The following is a 12,231-nucleotide window of genomic DNA, read 5'->3' on the forward strand; positions in this document are numbered from 1 at the left end:
TTTTTGGTGTGTCAAAATGTTTAACAACAAGTCCTTTATATAGATGTGCAAGTGTCTCTTCTCAACCCTTTTATTAAGGCACTTCTTATTTTAAAGATATCTCTATATTTTGCAAGATATAATTTTTAGATAAAAGTATTGTTTCAATAATTACTTTATAAAAGGATAACTATTCATATCATAAGATATAACATTTGAGCTATAATACGAAAATATAACTTTTCATATCCAAACTTTTTTTATGATTGTTTCATAACTTTTGGATTTAGAAGCATTTTTTCAATATGTTTTTTATCAAAAAACATAACTATTCATATAAAAAAACTCACCTACGATCTAATAATTATACTATGTCACACGATATGACATAACTTTTTATCTAAAAGACATACCAATAAATTTCAATATAAATACTCAAATAAAAAGAAAAAGAAAAGAAGGCTCGGACAGTCTCGCATATAGACGAGAGAGACTAAATTACACCGGGTCCCCAGCAGATGCGATGCATGATGTTCTCAGCCTTTTCAGCTTCCCTTAGCTTCTGTTTATCATCTAAGCCAACTTGCTTAACGGGTTCCTTGGTGCGTGAGACCCATCCGAACTGAGAAGACTTTCCAGGTTCCGATCTGGGCTTGGCTCTACCCATGATCCCTTTAGAGCTATGGTCTTTCAGCCCCTGAAGTGCTCTCACACATATCCTGCTCAAGTACCTTAAACTCATTCTTAATGCTACCTACACTATAAGGCTCTAACTTTTATATGGAACCTTCTATTGGAATGGTCTCTAACTCGGTGTTTTCGCTCCCTACACTGCACAATGCGTTGTTAGTTTATATTTAGGCGGCTTGAACGGAGGGTGAAAACCTTTCCTTTTGACTGGCCGCATTTAGAGATACAAAGGGCTATCCGCTAGCCAATTGAGTCTTAAATACAGGGGCCACTTCCTAAAATTGGTTGCATTCCAGGGGCTACTTCCTACCGTTAACCGCCTTGATTCACATTTGTATGAATAATTATTAGCTTGGTCCCATCACCCCCTCAAAGATGATAATTGCACACGTGTCATAGCCATTTATTTAATTTTGATCAAATACTAGTCCGTGTAAGCACAAGCAGCTCTATTCTCTATTAGAGTCGTTCACAATTTTCATCAACGTGGATTACTATCGAAAGCTCTACGTTTGGATAGTTTGTGGTTTGCAACAATTTGAGTTTGATGTAAGAAGTATTCAATTTGATTATCTCTTGATTTTAACGTCAAGGTTCAAAGATATAATAATTTTTTTGGTTAAGATTTTTTGGTATTAAATATGTTAAAATTTTATCTTAAATTGAAAAAAAAATTTAAATTTTCACATTGCGAGATTTTTTCAAAAAATTGAAACAAGAGCTGTTGAATCGTAGTCAGCCGATACTGATTTAATTAGATTGGTTGAATTTAATCCATATGTATATATCACGGTTAGATGGAGCTCTTTTTATACAGAACTTGTTCAGTCATTGTTTAAACTATATATGGTGAAGAATTCACTCTTCACAAACAATCCAACGGAATACAATGCAGTTTCTTCCTTCTCCTCTTGCTTTCCTGTCTCTCATCTCTTCTTTGTCTGCAAGTTTATCAATGGCTTCTCTCCTCGGCCTGCTGCCATGGCCCATGCGTTATATTGCTCTATTGATTCTTTTAAGGAAGGAATATATGATGATGACAAACCACATCAAGTTGTCAATATCTCAGTTACTCAGAGCACAAAATACATGCTAGCATGTCATGCTCTCACAGCACTAGCAGGGTCCCCTCAGCAAGAAGCCAAGTTCGGCCAACGTTTTTGAGTGAAAAGCCAAAAGCAATAAACAAATTGCGGGCGGCCGTCTTTTGTCAATAATGACCATCATCAATTTCTGAAGAACTGACGTTACGTAGAATAACGCCCCGCCCCACTTTAGTAAACCACTCTCAAGCTCAAACCACTGTGTTTGTAGTATCGAATTCCAGCAGCAATAAAGAATCACTATGGACAAAATTTTTTCCTGATTTAACAAAACCGCCGGCTGTCACCACGTAACGTCTCAACTTCTCTATATGTACCTAATACCTCTCTTAGCGTGCGTGCAGTTATACAAAACATCAAGCCAACACATTGACCGCCAAGAAACAAGAAAAAGAGTAGGAAAAACAATAAATTTTTGAAGTCGAACTGAAGATGAATTGGAGTGCAGGAAGCAAAGCGTGGATTGTTGCAGCAAGTATTGGAGCTGTTGAGGCTTTGAAAAACCACAACCACGCAATGAAGTCCCTTAACCAACATGCCAAGAATAGTGTTAGATCATTCTCTCAGGCCAAGAAGCTTTCTTCTTCTGCAATGGCTTCTAGCAAAAAAACAAAGCAGGCTGACGACTCTTTGAGGAAAGTTATGTACTTGAGCTGTTGGGGTCCTTATTGACACCAAAGCACTGAAGTAGAGGTTGTAGCTAGTACGTACGTTATAGTCTAGTCCTTCAAGATGAGGAGGAAATATGAAACTTGTACAGATAGGTAAGCAACTGTTTTATCAGATAAAAGAGAGCAATTTTGTCAACTTGTTTATTTCTTTGTCTACTAGTTTGTTCTGTTTGTTGGTTACATGGTATATGATTGATCAGACGTAGCGGGCATGTTGATATACAGGGATAAGGAAGACAGTTTAGACGTAAAACGGCTTAATTAAGCTAATTTTTATGCATTACTAGAGTGATGCCCATGTCCTACGTTCGGGACAGTCAATATTTTTTTTTATTCGGTTTTTTTACTCAATTGTTGGAAAATTGACAAAATAGATGTATAATGTTGCTGAGCAAAATGCCCATAAGTCATTTACAAAAGAAAAGAAAAAGGTTAAAAAAGGCACTTGAAAACGGACAAAACAAAATTGAGTTAAGAAATAAAAGAAATGAAAGCAACAAATATAACGGGTAACAATCATATTCTAAAATTAATACAAAAAATAATACTCACCTTAATTTACTCCATTTCTAAATCCTACAAACAAAGAGAAATTAACAATTGCAATTAGTTTAATATAAAATCATATAATAAAATGAAAATCCTACTAATCAAATTGGTAAATCCAAAAAGAAAGCCCCGAAAAAATTTATGAAAAGAATAAGAAATTGCAAAATATAGCATCCCAAACAAAAGTTTAAAAGGCACCACCAATGAAAACCTGACTCATCCAAACGAAAAAAAAAAACCAGCAAAAACGAATCCGAAAAGGAAAGAAGAAAAATGACATAGAAAAACCCTAAGACAAAGAAAAAAAACCCTAAAAAAGAAAGCAAGAAACCCCTTTCTCTTAAGCTTCCAAAACATCAAATAGAAAAACCAAAGAAGAAGAGAAAGGCTGAGAGAAAAAAAACAGAGAAAGAAAAATGAAAAAAAAAAAAAAGAGGCAAAGAGAAAGAATCAACGAAGAAAAAGGCGGAGAAAACCTTCTACGGCCCCATGTGTCAAACAGATGAGGTATCCACGTTGCGAAACATTGAGGCTCCACGTGGCTCAAAGCTCTTGTGAAGATCCTTAACTTCTTAGTAGTGGAAAATTCCAGAAAAATGAATAGAGATGATTATTGAATACATGACACTGTTGACGCTGTCGCTTTGCATATTCCAAATGCTAATGAATTTATGGTCAATTTCAAGAAAAATGAATAGGATCAACTTGTCCAAGGGCTGCGAATCTTTTGTTCACGTTGGAAGAGTGGAAAAAACTTGAATTATGCCTTGCTAAGAAAACCAAGACAGCTTACAGATTTGCAAGTTTTCCTAATAATCAAACGCCAGCTAGTTCGTTGCACCCTTTTTTTCTTCCGTTATGTACGTGCGATTTTTGCTTTGCGTTGTTACCTTTAGTAGGCAGCTCAGCACAAAATACCAGAAATGCATTTGTCAAGGTAAAAGTTTATTTAATAAAGCAATTCCGGAGGTAAAACATTCAAGCTTGACTGCTTAAAAGCAACATACGGAACAAGGGAAAACACGAAAATGGTAATCTTTTTTTTACATTTGTTAATCTTAGGCTCTAGTAATAAATGATAGGCTAAACCACTTTTTTACTTACCTAACTTCTTTGAATTTTCTTTATTCTGATAACCCAATTTTAAAAAATAATATATTTAGTTATTAATGTTAATAAATTTTTTTGTTTTAGTCACTGAAACGTTAAAAACGATGGACTTGTTAATGACATTCTGTCACCATACATTGATCTAGTGGCATGTTCATATCAAAGTGACCAAAAGGTTAAGTAGCATAATTGAGTGATAAAACAGTAATTTACTCAAAATTCTATTATTATTAATAAATTGCTTTCAATAAAAAAATGAGGATTATTTTTTTAGTTCCATGGGGTTGGATCATTAATGCTTTTACATTTTTTATTTCACCCCTAAAACTTACATCTAAAAATTAACTTCAACTAATGGTGAGATGACAAGTGTCATTATTTGATTGATTACTATTTTTTATATCATATTTAAAAAAATTTTAAATTATTTTCAAAATTTTAAATAATTTTTTATTTTATCATATTTAATTAAATTTTTATATTTTTATTTTAATTTAAATAAATTATTTATTATTATTAATTAATTAATTATTATTAATTAAAATATTATTTATCATCCAATATTACAAAATATTCATATTGATCAATTTTCACATTGGCGACGAGGCTAAAGCTCTTCTTTGCACCTACTTTAGCAAGGTCGGAAGCCGCAAATCATGGGGCCCATGCGCAGTGAGATCCTTTGCCCTTCTGCGTCCCCAATGGCTTTAACTGCCATGGTGGAGTGGCTAAGGCTAGATCTGACCCTCGCCGACTAGCAATTGGCCTTTGGTCGACGGGAGAAGAAAAGAAGAAAAGAAAGAACGAGAAGGAAAGAGAAAAAGAAAAGGAAAAAAATAGAAAAAAATATAATTAGATAAATTTAATTCATTTAAAAAAATTAATATAGTTATATAAATTTAAATTATATATATTTTGGTCAAAAAACATTAAATTATATTTATACTTATAAAATTATAAATTGAAATTTATTTACATTAAGGAATAGTAATTTGACTATTAAAAAAATCTTATTTACCTTTAATTTTACACATATCAAACATGATATAAGATAAAAATTATTTTTTTTTAATAAAAAGATTCGAACTCATACTCTTTAAATAAAAAAATCAAGTATTAAACAATAAATTAAATACTCTGATATAAAATTACCCCATTTTATTCTTAATCTTTAACACAATAAATATAAAATAAAATAATTTAATTTCAATCCACTTATCTTATTTTATAATATCTTCTCGATAATCCTACCTACCAAACGCATCCATATAAATGTAAAGTAGGAGAATAACTTAGCCTTTTCGCTTCCGAATGAATATGCTTTCAGACAATTCCACTGCCGAGATATGCCAAAGTTTTGATAAATAATTCCTTAGTTGACAAGCAGGTAGATTAATGCTTTTCAGCCTTCCCTTCCAAGAAAACAGAGCGGTTTTGATCCCAAAACTCCCGGCTTAATTGTATTTTTAAAGGGAAAACCGCGTGCGCGTTTCACATTTATTATATAAAGCCAACTTTCCTGAAAGGTCAGTGACGCAATATCGTGAATACCATTGGCTCTTCCATTTTCAACACCCAAACCACTGGTAGCTGGTAAGTGGTGACAGCCACAGCCTTCAGTTTCCCAGCATCAACCCCTATATAAGAAAGCGTCTTTGTCTTGTTTCATCAGAAAAGCATTAGCACTTTTATTCACATCCAAAAAGAAAAAAAAAAGTCTTTGCAAGGTTAAACATGAGTTCAACAAACAGAGCTTGGGTAGCAGCTAGTATGGCAGCAGTGGAAGGCTTAAAAGATCAAGGGTTTTGCAGATGGAACTACACCATGAGATCACTGCACCACCATGCCAAGAATCATGTCAGGTCGATTTCTCAGACCAAGAAGCTGTCTTCTTCATCATCTGCAATGGTTTCAAGCAAAGGAATAGATGAGAAGACGAAGCAAGCAGAGGAATCCTTAAGGAAAGTCATGTACTTGAGCTGCTGGGGTCCCAATTGAACAAATTAAAAGCAAATGGTAGACCGAAGAGCTGGTTTCTGATTGCTCCTGACGAGAAATTTGTCGCATGAAAAAGTTTCTTCCTCAGATGGATTTGCTCTCAAGAGATTTTGGAGCCTATTTGCTTATTCCTACGACTAAAAATGAGAGATATTTATATACGATTGTTTCAAAATAATGTAAACTGTATATATAGTCTAATTCTATATCAAAGTTGCATTCCGAGATGCAATTTGGGGATAATAACTTCTGCTCTCAACGTTGTTTCTCTGTTCTCTCTCTCTCTGAATGATTGAACTTTACTTATCCATTTTCTTTTCTTTTCCCTTGACAATCTAAGGCAAAGCAAAATTCGATTGATGCAAGAAGATATATAGTTCATTCTTTCACACAGCAGAACTGGCCTTCACAATTAGCAAATGAATATTTATATAATTTCTCTTCAGTTTGATCAACTTCAGTGGACATTAACTCTAAAATGAAACTTGATTGCTGATTTCATTTCAACTAACAAATGAATACTACAGTTAAGAGCAATGGTTCGATAACAAAATTGCTCAATCCAACTGATCTTTGCCATCTTATATTTTGATAGGCATAACCCTGATACTAGTTTTAAACAATTAAGTTGTAAAGGAAAAAAAAAATTTACTAACTAAAATCATCCCTTTTTCTTACTTGTCTAGACCTTGTTAATACAGGACTAGAAAAACAGGAATATCAAACAAGGTTTCAAGAGGTGGTGTATCAGATATCATTTTCCTTTTGGATACATGTTAGTAAAGGAAATAGATGTTAGTAAAGCGAAGAACCCAGATTTCATCAGCCAACCTCTCCTCTCCTCACGATGAACATGCCAAAACACATAGGGAGAGAGAGGCTCTTCAAGAGATTTCAACAACCACCCAAAAGCCTTACTAAACAAAAACAGAAAAAAAAAGCAGAAATTTAAAAAAAAAATACAATCGACAATGGAGAGAGAGAAAGAGAGGCCTTTTCTTCTTATGCTGTCGTTGTCGATGGAGGGGCTAATAAAGCAAAACATAGAAGACAGAAATGGAGAAAGGAAAGAAGGAAGAAGAGAAGCGCGTGAGTTTCACTGATGATAATAAAGCGTAAAAGAGAAAAGCGCAGACTAGATAGAAGGCTAAAAAAAACATTTAAAAAAATTAAACAATGTCGTCAACGACTTCACGGTTGGTGTTCACACGCAAGTTCGGAGGAGGGAAAGGATGTATATACTGACGTGGCGACCGAAACTTTCCAAGGGTGTCTTCCCCAAGCTCGTTTCCGTACCTGCACGTGCATTAAGACGCTGATGCATCTCCGGGATGGTTCCGGTTCGATTCCGTATATCCAAAATATCCGATAAGTATCCAACAATTTATTGTTTTCGAGAAAGAAAATATATCCAATTCAATGGCATCCCTGAATAAAAGGGAGGAAAATTTGGGAGATAATAATCTCGTAATTAGTACGAGATTTCTTTTCAGTGCAAGAAACTAAAAGATTTCATTTATATTTTTTTATTTCTTTTAAATAATTTTAAAAATTTTGAAATCAATTTCGTCAATTTTTAACTTTAACTTAAGAGTTTAAATTAAATATTTTGAAAAGCTAAGATGGTGAGAATTTTCTAAATTAAGGTAGTATAAATTCTGTTAGGTGGGAATTATTAAAATGTAAATATCAACACATGATGAAGCATTTTTTTTTTGAAACAATCAACATTCTTTCTTAAAATGTCATTAAAAAGCATGTGTCTTTCTTTTTCTTTTCTGAATATAGGCACATTAGCAATTTATTTGAAATTTTTTTTGGTAAACTTAGTGATCTGTCCTTCCTACATGATATGCACATTGGCTTCCCCAGAACTAGAATTCTGATCTTGTTTGCCATATTTCTCTTCAATTTGAAGATGATTATCCAAAGTCTTTAGAGTAATTTCCTATTTTTTATATTTTAAACTTCTTTTAAAATCTTTCAATGATGGAGGAAATTTATCTATAACAAGGGCACAATAATACTTTTATCCATATTCATTTTATGTTGCTTAAACTGATTCAACATTCTTTCAAATTTATACAATTACTCAATAATAGATCTTTCGAGAACCATTTGATAATTATTGAAATAACTGAAAAGAAATTTCTTATTAGTTGCATCCTGTGACATATACTTGACCTTTAATTTGTCTCATAATTCCTTTGAAGTAACCTCATTCTGATATGTATCAAATAAGCCATTAAACAACTTTCAAAAATTTAGTTTTACACCCGAAATATATGTTTGATAGGTGGTAAAAGACCTTTATTTATATACCCAATATCTACCCTAAATCTCTTATTGATATGGGATACATTTTACCCTATCTAATTGTGAAATGCTCTTGTTGCACTAGCTTTTTAGTCATAGAGGAAAAAGACTCTTACATTAGTCTAGATCTACTTCGATCCTTATCTTTCTGTCTCTCATTGGAGTGCTATACCAGTGAAGATCCAGATCAACTTTGATACTAAATGTCATGGGCCGGAACTTAAACTCTGAAAATAGAGTTTAAGTAAGCCTATAAATTACGAGCCCATTTTCCCAACCTAAAAGACATACCTGATAAATGGTAGAAGACCTATATTTATATACCCAATATTTACCTAATTTTTTACTAATGTGAGATTCGTAATATTAAGACATAGACAACTTTCAAACTTGAAAGTAAGAAATGCACCTTTTTTGTCATCTTTGAAAATTGCCACCATCAAACTTGCTTCAAAAACTAATACTCTTAATGGTCTACTTGCAACAACCAATGTCAAATCAAAATAAAACCTTAAGATTGCTAGAACACGAAATTGAAAATACAAGAATATATAAAAAAAAAAAAGAATCCCAAGCATGTATCAATTCAGTTCCTTAAGATTTTATTTACCTCCACTAGTTATTAGTGTACAAATAGGTTACAAACGATAAAACTCAAAGATATAATAAAACCTAGTGATTAATTGTATTTTGCACTAAAAAAACCAATCTACTAAGCATTCACCGACATATGACAATATTATCAGATTTCTATAAAGTTTTTCCGTAACAAAATAATATAAAAAAATATTTAAGAAATTTTTTACAATTAAGAGAGATTGTATGACAGTTGTTTTTGTGTGTTCTACAACTAGAAAAGTCCTATTTATAAACTGTATATACCTAATTCTGGTTAACAATTATTTTTAAAGTACTGTTTACAAGAAAATTACATTAGGGTGTTTCAAGCATGAAAAGCACCGAGGGGTGTTCCAAGAGCAAAAACGCCCTAAGCGTGGAAGGGCTCAAGGGTGTTCCAAGCGCAGAAGTACCTAGGGGTGTTCCAAACATGGAAGTGCCCAAAGGTGTTCCAAGTGCGGAAACGCTCAAAGGCATTAATAACATGGAAGCGCCCAAGAGCATTCCAATTGTAGAAACACCCAAGAACAAGTATGAAACAGTTGTTTGTACGGGGAAGTGAAAGCAACTCAGAACAAATGGCAAGGTTCATGAGTTACCTTCACAGATGACATTTTCTAGAAAGTTTGGCTTGGTGGCTCAGATATGGAGATAGTTAAGAAGACTTCCTCTTAATCTTTCCTTATAGTACATGTGTTTTACCTATTTTTTCCTTACTCTTTAAAAATATAAGTGGCTCACTATCAAGTGTCAATATTCAATTACTCAAAACTTACGCCCACTACTCAACTACATTGTCATTCTTTTAATATCCCATAAAACATTCTTTAATTGCTCTTCCATGATAAGCACGTTTTCCCATGATTAAACGTGCTCTCCTAACTACTCTTAAGAAAATGTTCCTATTCAGTATAAATAAGAGGTTTGAAGGTAAAGAAAAGGGATTGGACACCGAGCAAATATTACCCTAAAAGCTCTTTCTAGATTCTTCCAAGCATTTTTTCTCTACAACCTTTCCCATTCGCTGTTATCTGTCACCTCTTCCACCTTTTCTCATCCCTCACCACCTGTCACCCAAAGTACTTACGTTTCAAGGACTGTTCTAGTCTTTCTCTCTGCCGCCTCTAACACATCTCGATTCACTCATTGCAACACATTATTTCTCCTTAACCATAAGAACCCTCTACATTTTGGCAACTCCATTAGGGAAATTGTCTTGAGGAATGGACTTCATTCGTCGTACTTGATCCGAAGGCGCAATTGTGTGTTTCTTCCATCAATAATAATGACATGTCACTTCATTTGATTCTTTCTAAGAGGAACAAAACCTTTTGTCAGGTAAGCTTGTTTCTTGCTATTCTTTATCTCCTTTTTCACTTCATTCTCACATAGATATTTGAACTCTCTCTTTTTTTTTTTTTATAAAAAAAATCAATTCCAAGTGCAAAAGTGGAAGAATAAGGTATCTCAAAGTCTAAGAGTGAAGAAGAATCATGTGACCACACGAATAGCCATGAGTCCAATGATAAGTCAATTGAAAAGAGGTTTCTCGGACATAAACATTAGAGTTTGGGAGGAGAGGTAGATGGTAATGCTATAAAAGGAGGTCTGATAGATATGACCAATTTTCTACCGTCCACTATACAAAGTGTTGGTGGAGATTAGGTGAATAACATTACGGAAGTCAATGATGGTGATGTGGATGCTGCTACTAGAGTTAGTGGTGATGATGTGAATGCTGCTATTGGAGTTGGTGATGACGATGTGGGTTCTACTATTGGAGTTGGTGGTGATGATGTGAATGCCATTAACCAAAATGACAAGAGTGCTCTTGGGTTTAGCTTCGAAACATTTCAACATAACAATGCAAATATCATTACTGGGGGAACCTTTGAAGTTACTCACAGTATTTAAAATAACTTTGGAATCAATGCTACTCTTGGTGCTACTCCCAACATTTCTGCCTTCAAAGGTGTTTTGAATGTTAGTCGTGATGCTTCTTCTCCTGAGGGTATTCTGAATACTACTTGTAATGGTTATTCTTCTCGGCATGTTTCGAATTCTACTCGTAATTCTTCTTCTTTTCTTAGAGGTATTTATAATAACTCAAATATCATTTGTTTAAATATTGTTATGCCTTATTCTTACTACTCATTGTATGCCATCTTTTTTTTTCTTTAGTGGTAGAACGTAGAAAAGATGATTTTGACACTAATTTGGAAGACTTTCATGGCATTCTAGTAATGCCACAACACTTGCAGCTATTGAAGAATGTCTATAAAGTAGAAGGTGAATTTTGGCATTTTAAACACAAATTCTTTAATAAAGGCATCATGGATAGCTTGGGTACTTCTTTAGAGATGCTTCCTCCCCATAGGCAGACATTTCTCTCAAAGAATTACTGAAGATGGTGGGTCTTATGGAAGATGTTCTCCTCTCTGGTTATCACATTAAATGCTTTGATGCTTACATGGTTAAGGCCAAAGGATACATTACGACAAATGTTGACAGACCTAACATAGAGGTTGAGATAAAAGAGCTTGATACAAGGAAGATGGAGTTGCAAGGAAGATTAGACAGCTTCTCCAATTTTGAGGATGATAAATTCTCCTGCCCTCTAAATTTCATACTTAACTAGCTTTTCCTTGCTTTTCTTTTTTTTATATTGTAAACTGATTCTCTAAAGTGAACATTTACTTTGTTTTCTTTGTAGTTTTATTGAGCTGCTTGGTTCCGTATTTCATTTTTTGCAATCATATGAGTGTTTCACAAGTATTATTGTGTGCAGCTAAAAGGGATTCTCAACTTTATATTAGGTAGAATAATCCTCAACCTAATAAAAAGGAAAATGACATATTACATGAGCATTTAAAGCTGTGGCCTTTTTCTGAATAGCAAACTATAACCAAAAAGTGAGCGATAAAGCTTGCAGCCAATAACATAAAGCCAGATTATGAGGGTTAAAGCTTGCAGCTAAAATATGAATCATATGGTGAAAGTTTCAAGCATAAAACTTTTGACAAAGTGAAACAATAATATTACAGTCAAAATAAGAGTGATAAAGCTTACGATTGAAAATAAATTTACTTTGAATGAATTTACTCTAACATATCACAAGACAGCCAAAATGAAAGCAATAAAGCTATGGTTGATAATGCATTCAAAGTAAAAAAAATACAAGGCAATTGGTAAAAGAT

General features: G+C 33.5%; 2 protein-coding genes across 2 annotated transcripts; both read left to right on the forward strand.

Moving 5' to 3' along the window:
• LOC18608618 lies at positions 2,119 to 2,877 on the forward strand. Its single transcript, XM_007043406.2, has one exon. The coding sequence runs from the start codon at positions 2,205 to 2,207 to the stop codon at positions 2,442 to 2,444; it is 240 nt and encodes a 79-aa protein (XP_007043468.1). The 5' UTR covers positions 2,119 to 2,204; the 3' UTR covers positions 2,445 to 2,877.
• Positions 5,645 to 6,359, forward strand: LOC18608619. The gene has a single exon (XM_007043407.2). It carries the CDS (start codon positions 5,837 to 5,839, stop codon positions 6,098 to 6,100), a length of 264 nt encoding a protein of 87 aa, XP_007043469.2. The 5' UTR covers positions 5,645 to 5,836; the 3' UTR covers positions 6,101 to 6,359.

This window comes from Theobroma cacao, chromosome 2 (genome assembly GCF_000208745.1).
Source record: "Theobroma cacao cultivar B97-61/B2 chromosome 2, Criollo_cocoa_genome_V2, whole genome shotgun sequence".
NCBI classification, from domain to species: Eukaryota; Viridiplantae; Streptophyta; class Magnoliopsida; order Malvales; family Malvaceae; genus Theobroma; species Theobroma cacao.

Excerpts from the sequence above, each read along its gene's own strand:
- LOC18608618 (XM_007043406.2), top strand. The coding sequence starts at position 2,205 with ATGAATTGGAGTGCAGGAAGCAAAGCGTGGATTGTTGCAGCAAGTATT.
- LOC18608619 (XM_007043407.2), top strand. The coding sequence starts at position 5,837 with ATGAGTTCAACAAACAGAGCTTGGGTAGCAGCTAGTATGGCAGCAGTG.